The 16,632-nt window shown below is 35.5% G+C and overlaps 1 protein-coding gene across 3 annotated transcripts in view; it reads left to right on the top strand.

The window, feature by feature from the left end:
* Positions 1-2,756: 2,756 nt before the first annotated feature.
* The window catches only part of ADGRD1 (adhesion G protein-coupled receptor D1), a 156,946-nt gene continuing 143,070 nt past the window's right edge, over positions 2,757-16,632 (top strand). The window contains exons 1-5 of one of the 3 annotated variants that reach the window (XM_005018076.6): positions 2,757-3,403; positions 3,500-3,536; positions 8,137-8,220; positions 11,985-12,080; positions 14,872-14,994. In XM_005018076.6, the coding sequence (XP_005018133.4) occupies positions 3,335-3,403; positions 3,500-3,536; positions 8,137-8,220; positions 11,985-12,080; positions 14,872-14,994 (409 nt within the window). In that variant the 5' untranslated portion in view covers positions 2,757-3,334. The remainder of the gene's footprint in view (positions 3,404-3,499; positions 3,537-8,136; positions 8,221-11,984; positions 12,081-14,871; positions 14,995-16,632) is intronic. The other 2 variants (XM_005018078.6, XM_021271364.4) reach the window with 2 other exon arrangements.

The following is a 16,632-nucleotide window of genomic DNA, read 5'->3' as shown; positions in this document are numbered from 1 at the left end:
ATAAATCATAAAGATTTTTCTTTTGAGATTAAACCTTTTTGTTTGTAAGTGTGCTGCCATACAAACACACACACCGAAAAAAAGGAAAAAAAAAAAAAGAGAGGAGAGGGAAAAAAAAAATGGGGTGTGTGATTTTGCTGCTTGCAAGCTGCTAGCTGTTTGTGCAGCCTGTCAGAACTCCTTCTGTTCTGTTTGGGGAGTTCATTCTATGTGTCAGCAACGTCCAAGATGCAGAGCAGTTCCCACCTGGCCACCTTCTTCCCTCTGCTTAAGCGGGGCAGAAAATTGAGAAGCCTTTCAGGGAGTCCCCCCAGTGCTGTTGCATGTGGGTCACAGGTCCTGCTTCCTCACCCCCTTAGTGGGATGGGAGCTCCCTTACTTGTCCTGGGGAGAAATCTCTCCAGCTGCCGAGCACAGGCTGTTCACAGTTACCCGGTGTACGCAGAGCTTTGTGCTCTTATTGACATGCAAGTACTTTAAGTGAAAGTTATTTTATCTGCAGGTTATTCAAGAGCAATCTGTTGTGATTGTTTGTCTTCTGAGCGTTGGATCAGTTATTTTGGTTTGCACGCAAGATGCCCAGTGCTACCTCTGGTCTATGGTGGAAGCATTGTGACTTTTCAGATCAGGTTTCTAGAGGATCATACGATTACATTCAGAATTTGTTTCTGCAAATAATCTCTGATGTCTGCTTGCAATTTGCTGTTTCCACAAAAATTTCTGGCAGTGAACATGTTTGCTTGGATTCTCACAATTGTTTTGGTAAGCATATTCTTTCCCTTGACAGGCCTCTCTTGGCAAATATTTCAAATTCCTATCTTTCTCTTTTTTATTTTAATATTTCTTGTGATTTTTAGCTGCAACTTTCTATTTCTAAGAGTGACTCTACTCGTTACTATGTGATGCAGACTTCCTGGGGTTTACACAGGATTCCTCTTCTTCCTTCAGGTTATAGAAGAGTTTCTGGCTAACAATGATGATGGAAGGAGTCTATATATAATAATAAATAAATAAATAAAAAGAACTAGATGGAAATAAGGAAAAGTCAATAGGAAAAGTGAATAACTAGTGCCTTCTGACTAGTTATACTCAGTGCAAACCAATTTATTTTTTTAGGAACTGAAGTTCAGAATTCTCAAAACTATTTTGTTTAACCAAAGCAAGGTTACAAACCAAATATGTTTTTTTGGTGATATTGAAAGTTTTTAATATTTAATTTTGATAACATACAGCAACTCATGTGGCATGAGCATCTTCCAAAATTAAGTATGATCCCTTCAGTCCTTGGACTCTGGAGTTCCACCTACCTAGCTCCTAGGAAAGAGTTGGTTACCACCAGAAGCTTCAGAAGTTCACTGCCTCTGGGCAGCCAGCTGGGTGAACTGGGCCCATTATCATGAGGCAACCTCCTGGGCTTCCAGCTACCTAAGCCCTACAGAAAGGGTCATTAGAAAACTTTCATTTAAAAAAAAAAAAAAAAAAAAAGGCTTTAGCCAAGAGTTTGGTGCAAAAGTTATGGTTAAGAAGTGGACAAGTAAGAAAGAGGGATAGTACCATGGAAGGAGTAGAGCTCAGAAGAGGAACCAGGCTAATATAGGCTCATATGGGCATCTGTAGAAATGGGGCCAAGAGCCACCAAATGGATGTATGGGGATGGAAGGACAACTACATGTCAGAATGTAAGCCATAAGTGGACAATGACACACATGGAAATGGGTGCACGTGATCACTTTTCTATAGATTAGCATCATGTTTGTCTGACTTTTGTTTAGAGTGTTTTCCTGGTTGACAAAACATCATGTGGTGAAAGTTCTAGTTTACTGAAAAATTTTGGCAATTTGAATTTTGCTGAGATGTTAACATGATCTGATTCTGAATTTTAGTTTCTGGTCTTCCTTACATCACCTATGTATGGCTCATGTCAGGATAAATAAGGGATTGAAAGGAAGGGTTGATGAGGAAGAGATGAACAGGGCTTATGGAAATGGAGGGCTTATCAAGTTTTGTTTAGTGTTACTGTTTCAGTTTTTCACTGAAAAAAAAAAAAGGGGAAGAGAACTTGTTTCTGAAAGCAAGATTTTAACATTAATGAGAAGAGTAAATGAAAATATCAACTAGTTCTAGCTAATATTTTTATTTAATATAAAATCTTATAATTTTATATATCTTTAATATATAAAATATTGGTTGTTATTTGTGGTATAAGCTTAGTGTAATTGGGATGCTCTTCTAAAAATGCTTAAATGTAATTGCTTTTATTTTTATTTTTTATCAAAGAATAATATTGCTGTGGCTATTATAGAAGTAATTTTATTTTATTTTATTTTATTTTTGCTAGCTCTAACAGGCAACTTTGAGCAAATCAGTGAAATGGCTAGAGCCTCAGTTTCCCCTTCTTGATAGGGACACAGTAAAATTAATCCCTCAATGCTATGTGATTTAAATCAATATTTTTTCAAAGGTCTTGTTTCTTTAAACAAATACAAACTGCTGTTTTAATGAATACCTCTTAGCTTTCCTTCGACAATTTGTGTCCAAAATCTGTTATTTTGTTCTTACACATTTGAATTAGGAACAATTGTTCTGGCTTTGCATCTTCTTTGAGTGTGCAGATTGCTAAAAACTGTAATCTCTTTAATCTGTTTGCTGAAGCACATTAACTTGTTTCCACTTGTTCCTAGCTGGCTGGTGTTAGGACCCAGAAAAGAGACAGCAGCAACGTGATATAAATAGAGTACCAGAATGGGACAAAGTTTGAGAAGAAAGCATGACATCACTCAGACTTGCTCTCCACCCAAAAAGATCTGGGATGGAGGTGCAAACGTGAGCTGGACAAGCAAGGAGTTAGCAACTCTTTTCAGCTCAGTTCCTGAGGAAATAGTGCGAGTTATAAGCTCTATGCGCTATAAGGAAGTACATTTTCTTGCTAGCAAAACCAAAACTGGCTTCAGATCTCTGACAACGTGAAAGTAATGGAAAGGAAAAGACCATAGGAAGAAAGTTGAAAACAAGATATTTTTTTTTGGCACAGATTCTAACAGAAATACTTGACTTCTTTCCATGGAACCGTACAACTTTCGGATCTGATGCACAGTTCTTTTAATTTTTCTCAAATCATAGTAATTTATTTATGGTTAAATGAAGAGATCAAAGTGTGAAGCAAGCAAATACTACTTAAACGGTCTGGAAGGATATTATATCATCACTGGAGGAACAGACTTTTTGAACTTGCATGGAAAATGTCCCTTTTAATACGAAAAGTTGCTAAGGAAAACTTATGATTGAAATCTTACAGGAATTTGATCTTGGTTGTACTTTTAACCTTAAATAGACCATGGAGAATTTATTATCTCTGCTCTTTTGTCATTATTCTTTGCTGATTTTATTTCAGTTCCAGTATCAGGTAATGTTCTGAATATGGGCAGCATTGAGATATATTTGGATTCCTCTTAGCAAGTTTTGCCTCACTTTATCTCATTATAAAATGTTTTATGTGCAGGTGTATGGAAACTATTCCCAGCTACTCAAACACCCAGGTAAGGAATATTCAATTTATATTTTATGGCAATATGCTTAAATATTTAATTGCTTTTTTTGCTCTTTTTTTTTTTTTTTTTAGGGGGGGTGTATTTTTCTTTTCTTTTTCCTTTTTTTTTTTTTTTTGTTTGTAGTCCTAAAGAAACAGTGACCCCACATTTAAATATAAACTCTGTATGAAAAATATAATAAAGCCTGACCATCCCACTTAGTTTATATTCACTACCTACTAAATATTCTGTATAGAAATATATTTGGAGAAAAATGACTTGTATTTGATAGATAGAGAATTCCTCTATATAGGGTTTTTATTACCTTTTTGAGCATGAATTTCTGAATCAGACTTCTACACAGTTTTTTTTTTTTTATAATCAAGGTCTTAGTGTTCAGTGTTTTAAATTCTTTGATTTACAGTTAGATATGCCAGTTTATGTGTTTTGTAGTACTTCACCAAGGCTTCAAGCTATCTACGCTCCTCCCAGCCTTCATGCTTAAGTCAAAATCAGTTACAGAGCATATTAAAAATCTCATCTGTTTTCAATGCAGAAAAACTCATAGCTTATTGGGGATCTGTGTGTGTAACTGCAGAATTCTTCTGTTTATATAAATAGTTTAACCTCAAGCCTCATGGTGGTGTACAAGTACAATTTTACTGCTTTGCCAATTCATGTATTGCTTTGTGCTTCTAAGTTTTCACCATATATAATTATGTTCAAAATAAAATACAGTGCGATGTGGAGAGCTATGTTGTCTGCTACTGCAGTATCTTCAGACCAGTTAGTTTCTTTTGTTCCACCTTCACTCAAAAACAAAGAAATACCACCTCATTTCCTATAGGTGAGGATTACTGGCTTCTGGCCAATAGAGCCATAAGGGAGAAAAAGGCCTCCCTCAAAAAGGAAGGAAGCTGTACAACATTTAGTTTGTATACGGTGTCTGTGGGGAAATGCTCAAATCCAGAAAGCATCACTCCCAGTTACAGCGCTGTAAACAAGCCTTGTGATTTTGTTCTGAACACAGAGCAGTTACCCATTGAAGTAATGGTACAAGTATAAGCTGAATTCAATGCACCAGGTATTTGTTTTCAGAAAGCTTCTCAGGGCTGATTGGCTGCAAGTGGGGTGGCAGCATGACTTTATATAGCTCAGAACTGGGAGCTGGGAAAGCCACCAACATGTGGCATGGCCCGAGGCAATTCACTTCTTTGCTGTATCTCTTTTGTTTCACATTTTCTTTGCCCATTTTTTTCCCATCTTATATATAAATGTAAGGTTTTTAGAATATAGCTTCTCCTTAGGGGTGGGTTTGTTTGATGCCAACCACAAGAATGCCATTGTTGTGATGCTACTGCTAATGAAACTCATGCCACGTTGTGACATAGTTTCCGTAATCAATTCATTTTCTCCCTGGGTCCTTCTTATCTGACTATTGTTCTCTATTTTTTCCTGTGTTTTTCTATCACCTCTGTTATCTTTAGTCCTTCTACCCCAGATATTAAAGGTAGGTGTGTTAATGGAAGCAAGAACCATTTGCATATAAACACACTGTGAAACAGAAGGCATGTTCTGTGCTCTGCAAATAAGAGCAGGTAGTTTGAGGACTGGCTGGAGGTACACTAGCACAGGTTGCCTATGTGGATACTCTTCTTACCATAGAACCTCATCACTTTAATTCTTTTTGCAGCAGCTAGAATGTACTCTTTGAAGATAGAACTGAACACATACCCAGATTTAGTTTATGCAAATGAAAGTTTATTCCTACAGCCTGTTCCCTCAGAGTGCTTTTCCACACAGCTTGTTGAGTTTAGGTTGCCTGGAATTTTCAGATTTGGCTTTGTGCATACTTATTCAGTGTCATTATTCTTTTACTTTGACAGTAGCTTTCTCCTTTTGTAGCAACTATGCTTTTCTCTGTATTTTTCAAGTATTCAAAGGAAATGTAACCATAGAACCACATTCATTTCTCCAAACACTTCCCTGCCTCATCTATTTACACTCATGCTCCCACTCTCTGGGAAAACCTCTATGAAAACAGCAAATATTCCTAGTTAGGCAGGCCAATAATAGATCCTGGTCAATTATGAATCACTTGTTAGATATCTTTGGCATAGTTTAGTTCAGAAGAGAATCTGAGTAGTTTGTGTATTGCCACAAAATGCAGAGCTGCTTGTAGTTCTGAGTTTTCAAATCTGCAATTGTTTGTTGTGACGTTTAGCAAATTTGCCAGCTTTGCACTCTTAGCCTAAAGTTCCTGTCTGCATTGCAACTCTGATAGTACAACATGAGGATGGGAGACATCAAAACAGCTCACAGCTCCTCTGTGTGGGCAAGAAAATTTAGGATGAAAATAACATGAAAAAAATATTTTTGCTCCTCCAAGTCCATTGTAAAGAAATCTCATTTGTATATAGAACACTAAAATGATGGAATAATTATCCAGTAGGCAGTTTTGATCGCTCTAGAGTAAAGAAGCAGAGGACAAAAGATACTGTGTTTTATTTTAATTTGCCCACCATTTTCACAAGGTTTGGGGAGCTTTTCTATGGTGTATGACAGTTTAAGTGGTATTTAGGAGACTTTTCTGTTTTGTCCCTCAGGCTCTTGAAAGATTGCTTGGGAACAAAAAACAAAACAATGTAAAACTGTAGGGCAAGGGACTACACATACGTGTAATGTTATAAATAAGTTTTGCTTCAATTCATTTGGAGACCCCAGAAGGATTAGGAGTGTTATTCTCATTCGGTAGTGCTATTGAAGCCATGCTTGCTCTATATTTTTCATTAATAAGATCATTCACTAGCAAGTTTGGGGGAGTCAAAGTTGTGTTTTGTTAGATCAGTTCATACATAATGTTAAATACCCATCAGATGAAAGGCAGAAAGAAATTTTCTTGAAACTAGTTGATCTTTCTTCCACTTCATCCTTTGTCCAGTATTTGAAAGCTGGAGCAGTGGATGGAGCTGTATAACAAGGGTGTTTTATAGAAAGTAATAACAAAAATGGTGGTCAGGGAGTTCAAGGAGGTTAGGGGGATCATTGTGGGAACAAACCTGTTCATTATATGAACGAAGATGTGGAGAGGAGAAGGAAAGAGGATGCTTATGCTTGATACCTTTCAATACTTTCTGTTTTGGGAGAAGGACATTAAGGAAGAACCCCAAACCAACTCCAAACAATCACCAGATTTGAAATTTGACTGAAATTTGAGTAGAAAATGCTGGTTTTATAAATACTTCCTCTCTGTTCCCACCCAAAAGAAAAGATTAACTCAAGCTAATAGGATGATATGCTGTGAGGTTGAAAAAACATTGTCATTTGTATTCACAGTAAAACTTCTGTCTATCTGTATCAACATTCTGAAACTTTCTTGGATATAGGAGATTATCAATTTCTTCCAGAACGGCTGGTTAAATTAATTATTTTGAGAATAAAGGATTTCTTGCAGCTAACAAGATAATAAGAAATTACAGTTCATGTTTTCCTACATTATTAATGATATACCCTTAAAATAGAATTGTTATCTTAACACAAAATTTGATTGCTTTGGACATCCCACTTCTGTTCATGTTTGAGTAATCACATCTCCTAAACTCTGTTCTAACTGGTAGCAATTAGACCAATGGAAACCAGCAGATGTCCTGCTGTTGTCAGCTTGTACACTTGGTGCTCAGGAGGACATTTTGGAAAACAAAATATTCCTACCTGCCACAAGGAGATGTTCTGATTTTGGTGTAGTGAAGATGGTTCTGAAGGAACAGCTAATGCTGTGTGGGGAGGAGGGGATTCTTCCATCCCCCCATGTGTTGTTGGATATTCTGGAACCCCTTCTCTTAAGGAACATCAAATTCCTTCTATTTAAGGGTATAGCTCTGCTATACATGTATGACACAGTTAAAGTGTGAATTACTTGGAGATATCAGGAAGGCTAGGTTGTGCAGTAACACAATCATCCACGTTGCAGGCCCTCCAGCATCAAGTATTGTTTTTGACTACTGTTTTTCCACAGAGAACAAAGGCGAAAAATGCTTGTGTAAATATAACCTAAAGGTATTGCACTGCTTTTGCAGTGCATTTCAAGAAGAAGCTAAGAGTCCTCAGAACACTCTACCATCTTCTCCAGTTCAATTAACTGGAGATAGTGAAGTCCTCTGTGGAGGAGGCAGGAGTAGAGAAAGCATGCTGCAGAGGCTTAACATTCCCACTGTACATTCTCTTCTTGGTGCATCGTACTATCCATGATGGGTTTAAAAAACTGCATGGCATGTTAAAATTATCAGGCCAGCTCCAACAATTACTTTGATGAATGCTGCCTGATACAGTAGCAGAGATTTTGTCAGAGATGGTTACGTATTTTAAGTGCAATTAGAATGAAAATCAGTTGAATTTTAAAAACAGAAGTTCTCTACAGTGTTCAGTCAGATATCTTTACTTTAATCTCTGCCATTTTGATGGTCTTGCTTATGTGCAGTATTTTATTTATATGCAATATCTTGTTTTACTTAACCTATTGACTTTCTTTATTGTTCTTCTTTGTGGACACTTGCTATGATCCTTGTTGGGACTTACTTTAACAACCTGTTCATCTGTATTTCCTTGAAAGGGTTCAAAGTTCTTGCATCAGCTTCCCATTACTGGCCATTGGAAGATGTGGATGGAATTCATGAGTTTCGGGATACGAATGGAGGTAGACAAAGGACTCATTGACAATAGCAATAACATAAGTATTTGTGTCAGTCTGTAAGTGGATAGGGAGCAGGAGAAATGAAAGTGGTTAGCTTTTTTTAACATGGCAGTTGAGATTTTCTTTAAAGTTAATGTTTTTGCAGTGCTTTGATATCCAAATTATATTGTATTTGAGAACTGATTTATAGAGTATTCTCAGACATTTTATGGTCTGTCTACGCATTGTTAAGGTTATAAAGAGAAATGTTTTATGATCCAAAGCGTTATTGAAATAACACTGTTATTAGTTGGCTTGGTACATGCATAATATGCACTAATAAGCTCAGTAACTGAGATCTTTGGCTATGCCGGCTGTGAAAATGCCTGATACTTTAAGATTTTTAAAAGGAGTTAGATGCCTAAACTCTGCAGACATTTTTGAAAGTTGCACATAGTATGCACAGAAAAAGAAGGGTATATCTGAATATATCTTATTCATTTTTATTTCGGTTTGGATACTTCCTTAAAAATTGTATTGCAGCAATAGGTTTATTTTCTCTCTCTCTCTCTCTCTCTCTTTTTTTTTTTTTTTTTTTTTTTAAATGATTTTTTCTCTCCAGTTGGGCAAAAATCATGTGAAGCTTGGTAAAACAAAACCCTCACTGATGTGAGTCAGTTGTCACAACTCTAGAATCTCAGAGGGAATGATTTTAAAATGTAGTCCTTTGGTTTCAGCAGTTTTCTGATTCTGATATTTTAAAGTGGGGTGAGAGCTTCCTAGGGATGTGCAGGGGATGTAACTCATGGAGTTTTGACTGAGGAAAATACCCCACTGCTGTGTTACAAGCTTGTAGGGTCGCACCTTTCAGATGAAACTTTCAGCTTCGTTTTGCATCCTTCTGAGGCTCAAAAATCCCTTAGTAATTTTCACATGAGAACTGTTTTTTCTTCCAGCTACTTAGCCAGCTCCAGGTTGGGTTGATATATGTACATTCCCCAGTATTTCTTACACTATGGCTGACTACCTTGGCCATCAAGCCTACTGTGCTACTGTGAAGAGTAGCAGCAGTGTTACTGCTGGTGACTGTAATATCTTTTCCCAGAAAGACTGCTGCAGGAGATTAAATCAGGAGTTAGGGACCTTTACAACCTTGTATGAAAAATGTTACACAAGTACAAAGTTATTGCTATTTATTACACAAAAAAATTGCAAGATCAATCTCTGTTCCTAAATGGGGAAAAGATTCTATAAATATCTGAAACCTTTTATTCCATAGGTGCGCAAGTATTTTAAACTCAAACTGTTTGACCCATCTTTCCAGGAAACTTCTTAACGGAATTAAATTGGCTGACCAGAAATAAATCTGGGCAATAGGCAATATTCTGCTCCCATTAGAGGCTGATGGCAGCATTCCCACCAACTTCAATAGGATCATAATTTGACCTGCAAAAAGTTACCATATGAGATTTTTAACAGTGTATTAATGTAATTTTCTAACAGTGGACCTCATGTACTTTCTAACAGAGTAAAGCACTCCTTATCTAGCATTGTTTTAGCATTTGTGTTATCAAGATGTTTTTAAAGTACTTGAAAGGAATATATGAAATCTAATATGACATACAGCTGTTGGACAAATTGTAATTGCATAACTGATGTTAGTTAGATTGTTTTTCAAAACTTGTTAAATTACATTACTTCAATACAATTCAGAAATCTTGCCAGTAGTAACACAGAAGAATAAAAGCAGAATATATTAAGCTCCTGATCCTACAGGCCTTCTCTTACATGAATAGGGCTGGCTTACATGAGCAATTGTCTCTTACTCCTATTATGACACTGTGTTAAAGAACTTTATAAATGAGCCAGCGGCATGACTGCAGGAAAAAAAAAAAAGATTTGGAGGACGTTTTCTTGCTATTGTTTGCACAGGATGCTAGTAGCCAGAAGTCCTTTTCTCTGCAGTGCAATTTTGACAATGTTGAATTCTTTCCTTAACGTTCTAGTGGATAGTTCAAATTCTTGGCAGTTGCATATATTGTGTCTTATAATACATGGGTATTATTTCAACGGCTTCCAGCAGACGTTTTATGTACCTATCTGATATTTGACTTTGAAATACAATAAAAGTTTTCTTTATTGTAGTAATCTAATGCCCATGACAATTTTCTATTTTTGATACCATTCTGATTACACAACTCTTCTGTTTATTGCTAGCCTTTCTTGTTTTTCTCCCATTCATCATAATTTCATGCAATTATTTTCATTCCATGTTTCTTCTCTTAAATACTTGAAATATCATAATCTGTCCATCATGTTAATCCATTTTATTTGTTGAAGTCATTGTGTGTGAAGCCAGATTTATATCTCTCAATGCATTTGTGTTGTGAGAGACAGTGTCAGCAAATTATTTTTTTGGTTATCATAGCAATAAAAGCGGTAGAAGCAATTGGAGGGGAAAAAATACCAACAAACAACCTAAAATATAGCAAAGAAAATATGTGGCCATGTTCAGGTTTCATAATATGCCCTCTAGTTTTCCATGCATTTTCTATTGATTTTTTTTTTTTTTTTTTTTTTTTTTGAGCATTTGCTTTTTCCTCCTGTGAGCCCAGTTGGTCTAAATCCCCAGTCAATGCCAGTCAATGTCTCTATTTACTTATGCAGGCTTTCCATCAAGATCTATTTGCCTGCCCAAGGTAAATAATTACTGTGTGCAAGATACTTTTAAATGGAAGGGGAAAAAAATAAAATTTTATTGTTGGATACCTAAATTAATTTGATGGCTCTCAAAACCATAACATGCAAAATGGTAGAAACCCTGTAATGTTGATGCTGTCCTTTCAAATCTGTTGATAGCGTGTGTTTGCCAGCAGCCCTTAGACTTCAGAGCTGCAGGACAGATGAGCTTAATGCCCCACCTGGAGATCGTCTCCTCCAACCCCCTGGGAGGCTCATGAGTAGGGTGAGCTGGAGCCAGTTGCTCAGGGCCTTCTGGTTGAGGTTTGAATATCTCTAGGGGTGGGGGCTCCACAGTCCCTCTGGACAACCTGTTCCAGTCTCTGACTGGAACATAATTTTTCTTAATTTAAAAAGCTCTCTCATAATTTTTCTTAATTTAAAAAGCTTTTTCCTTATGTTTAAGTAGAATTACTTGTGTTTTAATTTGTGCCCACTGACTCTTATCTGTTCACTGGATACCACTGGGGAGAGTTCAGTGTTATCTTTACTCTTCCCATGGGGTGTTTATTCACACTGATAAAATCCTTGAGCCTTTGCTTCTCCTTATTGAGCAATCCCAGCTGTCTCAGCCTCTGCTGGTGTGTCCAGTGCCTTCAATATCTGTGTGGTCCTTCACCAGGCTCTCTCCAGTATCTCTAGTGCTAGGGAACCCAGAACAGAACGCAGAACTTGAATTGACCATAACTTTTGCACCAGTGTAATGATTTTTGTTATAACTGCACAGCTCCTTACTGACCTCAGTGTATTCAGAGCCCCTTATCTGGTTGCAGTTGTACTGTATTATAGTTTTTCCTTTTCTGTTCCTGTCAGGAATTAAAAATGGTTTTAGCGATGCTATATTTTCTTAAGTTATGTAGTTAAAGGATGCAACACTCATGTAGTACTTACAAATTATTGGAGACAGTTGATCATATGATAATTTTAAAGGCCACTGACCAACATCTGTGATCTGTGTCATGTTGAGAGATATGAACTGGTCATTTCATTTCTGATTGTGTTTATTCATTGTTTTGCTTATTTGCTTATTTTTTTGTTGTTTCACCCAGCTCTAAGAATCCACAACTTCACTGTGCTTCCTTCCCATAACTCTACCTTTGTATATACCAATGACTCTGCCTACTCTAACTTCTCTGCAACTGTAGGTGAGGATTTACATTTTATTTTGTTCTGCATTTGTCAAGCTTGGATGGTTCTTGTATCACTGGATTCAAAGTTAACGCTGAGTTTTGGTTCAGTTGGTCATGTGGTAAAGATCTATGTGTATGCTGAGATAAATGATTGAAAAAGCATTCCTTCAATTTTAAGTGAATTGGTCTGAATTATTGGGAGACAAATCCCCTTGCTAAGCAGTCTGTAGAAGGATGGACCCCAGCAGCCCTCAAAAACCTAAAATATTTTTATTAAGCTTAAAAGAAACAGAAGATATTTCAGAGGAATATATAAAACAAATACGTTGATTTATTTTTTCTTTCAAGATGAAAAGAAAAAATGTCCTTTAAAAAGGAGTATGAAACGGTGAAAAAGAGATAAAGACAAATGCAAGTGAATTTTCCAATCCTGAAAGTAAACTTGTCAACCACAATATGTTTGATTAACATATAAATAAATAAATAAATAAGTAGATACAAATCTTAGATATATGATTTCTTTTTACATCTACATACTAGTTGGAAGGAATAACAGAAAATAACAATATTCCATGCAGAAACCCGCCAGATTGGAAACTAAGATTAAGCCGGTGTAGGTACAGCTAAAATCATTTAATTGAAGTCATCAGGGTTTAGACTTGAGCAACTGAAATATGACCCTTTGTCTACTTAACGATTAGGTATTAACTCATATCTGTTTATTAGAAAATCTAACATGAGGAGGAAGATGAAAATGGTAGAACTGTCATTTTGGGTTGCTCCGATAGCAGGAGGTCTGTATTAGAACACTAAAAACACTATTTTTCTGCTGAGATTAAAAGTATGCTGGCAAATGTGAACTCTATTAATGATGAACTTCAAACGACCCTAATTTCTTTCAGTCCTCACTTATCTGCTTTATAGGCCATTTGCATAGTTCTCACATAATAAGATGTATTCAATATGAACATTAAAAAGAGTGATATTAACAGCAAAGGAAATGCTATGGAAACGGGAATACATTACCTTATGGTATTTATTCTGGCTAGATTAATTCAGAATTTAAGTGACTTAAAAAGAATCTAGAAATATTTGCTTCACTCTATACTATTTTAATTTCTAAAAGGAACTGAATTTTATCTGTCAGTTAGAGAATTTGGTGTCTTCTTGCTCAAAAGTAGGGGAAGATACTTAAAAATGGTGATATTTTCATTGAGATTTGGTATGAACTAAAAAAATATTTGGACATATGTTCACTGAGGGTTATGCTACGCTGCAGCTGCTGTGTCCCTGAGTGGTGTTTTCCTATGGATAGGTCAGCATTATGATGGTCCTTACTCCCACTTGTCTGCAGCTGGGAAATGAGATTGCCTTTTGCACAGGTTGCATGAGGAGATGCACCAACACAAAGCGGTGACAAAAGTATCTAATGACAACCACATAGACAGTGTCTCCTTAGTGCTACCTGTGCCACTCTGACATGATTTTCACCATGCTCTGCTATGCAAAAAGTTCAGGTTAAGTCAGGTAGATGTACATATATAAATACTGAGGGAAGTCCCTCATGTGCCAGCCTTTACTAGTTGTAGACCATTTGTGTGCTCCTCGTTTCCATTCCAATCTCATTCTATTTTCAAATATCAAGCAGCACCTCTATGGCAATTCCTGCTCTTCAGAGAAGACTATGTCCTCATTGCAGATATTTCCCTTCTGAGCAATTCTTCCCCTAGCACTGTATTTTTCAGAAGAAATTGTAGAGAGGGGTATTTAAAACTAAGATCCCAAATCTTCACAATCTTTTCAGACCTCCTATTACAATGATATTAAGGCTATATTCTAAACTGGACAATTATCTTCTGTCTTCTCAGAAATAAATTATGGAATATTCTGTGTTCTGTGGAACGCAGACTTTTTAACTCGGTGGAATTATTTTTTCCCATGATTTCCTATAGTCTTCATTGCTAATATTAGTCCACGTTTTATCTTGGAACAAATGAGGTGAACTTTCCATTGTCATTTATCAGCCAAATTCTCTGATCTTAGCAAGGTTTTCTATGGTAAATGTGTTATGTTATTTTAGTATCATGATGGCTCGCTCATAGTTTTTAGCTAGTAGGGGATGAATAAACAGTGCTTTTTAGGGCAGAGGTCACAAGAAAATCACAATTAAATCACTAGACAATTAGTCATTGTCCCCGTTAGACAAAGAAAAACCTTTTATAAATTACAATGATGCCATACCAAAGGATGTCTGAAAGATATTTTTCTGCCTTTTGAATATAACTTGTAAGGTATATTTATTGAGATATTTTCTTTAAAATAAAATTGGATTTTATCACAAAATTTCCTTTTCAAAAATGAAAAAAACAAAAACAAAAACCTGTTTTATTACATTTTTAAATAAATAATTTCTTGACCTACTCTACTTAACAACAAGCCAGAAATACTTGTATGATGTGTCCAGGGTTCAAAAGTCTGGAAAGTGTATGGTTTATTCAGACTACATTGAAATAATGATTTTTAGTTTCTGTTTTGGGTATATGAGTTCTATTAAGAAGTTTTAGTTAAGGAAGAATGTGGGTGAGGCACATAAATATAATTTTTTAAAAACCTTAAATGAAAGAAACATGATTTTTTTTTTTTATAATTAAAAAAAAAACCACTACCAAGCAAACAAACAAAAACCCAAACAACTTAATAAGAAAACCTGTAGTTTAGATAAGCAAGTGTCTGAGTCTGTTAAAATCACATTTTCAGCAAGCTTTAATTTACATAAATGTTAAATTATATTTTGCTTTTCCTTTAGATATTGTGGAAGGACTAGTGAATAAAGGAATTTACGTTCGTGAAAAGAAAGGAGTTACCTTTCTCTTCTTTGGAAGCTATCAAAATTCTTGCATTAGCAACCCAGAAGTCTGTGGACCTGAAGGTTAGTAAACTAATTAATTAATATTTGCTTTTCTTTCTCTGTCAAATTATATAATTCAATAATTATAGTTTCTTTCCAAATTGAAATGGGCTCTAAAATTCTAGTTTGATGCTTTTTTATTGGCTTAAGAAACATTTGAGTGCTGATTGCTGAAAATGTAGTATTTTCTAACTGCAATGTGGATTATAACTAATCACCAACTACTCAGATCAATGACCTACAGTATAATTAATTCAAACTAAATCAGAAATAAGGTTACAATGCCTGAAATCTCTCATCTGGCACCAAGATTAATGGTGCTACAAAAAATGCAGTGTGACAAACAGATAAGCTGTTCTGCAGTTTTGAAATTTGGGAGTTTTGGAGACTATGCCTTACACTGTGGCATTTGAGCAGGAATGCTTTTTTTCAAACTTATCTTTGGAGACAATATTTCTATTTTTTTATTTTTATTTTTTAAATTTCAGGTGTCTTGGAATCCATTTCCATAAACCTCTTTTCCAGATGCATAAATCTCTCTCTCTCTCTCTCTCTCTTTAATCTCTCTCTCTCTCTCTCTTTTTTTTTTTTTTTTTTCCCTCTTCCCTTTCTTCTTAGGCAAAGGCCACAAAATTACATGTATAATAAGGGTACACAGGTTTGACAACAAGTTGATTACACAAGATTAATACTGTATGTTTCTGTAAAAACAAGCATAATACCAGTCACTATCACATTGCGTGCACTCAAGACTTAAAATGTAGAAGTAGAAGGGTTAGTGGAAAATGGTGTTTTTCTATATGTAACCTCCAGAAGTCCCTAAGCTTAAGCAATATTATTAACATTGAATTTTCTTGCTTTTATTGGTTTTAGGCCATTCTTCAAGCTAGTAATGTTACTTGATATAGGATTGTTTATTTATTTATTTATTTTAAGACATGCATTATTTTTCTAAGAAAGAAGAAACTTGGAGTGCAGATGGTGAACAAATGTTATCTGAGAGTATTAGAAAAGATAATTCAGTGTCCCACAGCAGGCATATCTTCTGATACTTACAGTATCTTTTCATATATTCTTCATACAGCCAGGAAGTAAAAATCATTGATGATTTGTATTATTTCTACTTCCATTCATTTTTACAGTAATAGATAATTCCCCCTATCTCACAAAAAAGAACATTAAAAACATAAAACATTGAAATGTTCAACAGATAAAATGTGAATAAATATAAATAGTGAATACTTAATCATTATATCAGGTAAAAAATAAGAAGACAACACCCCTTTATCTAAAGGAGGTATCTGTTTGTCTCTGTATTAACTAAATGTGATGATGATCTCTAATTTTATATGAGCATAATGTTTCTTAAATATATTTTGATGTCCATTTGTTGCATTCGTGTGGACTTGGCGTAAAGTATGCTTAGAAGTGATGCTTTCAGAGATGATCTTGGGATTTTTCCAGATGAAGTATTACAATCTAAATATTTAATGAAACAAAAATCCCAATAGTTTTTTCTAGCATAAATGTAATAACATTTCAGAACTCTTGTTTTGACTTGAGAAAACACATTTTTCTTGTTTTTAAAATGTTGAAACCTTCCCCTCCCCCTTCTTTCTCAAGCACTTTTTAAATAACGGTTTTCTCTGAGCAGTTTTG

This window comes from Anas platyrhynchos, chromosome 16 (assembly GCF_047663525.1).
Source record: "Anas platyrhynchos isolate ZD024472 breed Pekin duck chromosome 16, IASCAAS_PekinDuck_T2T, whole genome shotgun sequence".
NCBI lineage: Eukaryota > Metazoa > Chordata > Aves > Anseriformes > Anatidae > Anas > Anas platyrhynchos.
Note: the sequence above shows the minus strand (reverse complement) of the source record. Positions and strands in the feature narration are given on the sequence as shown.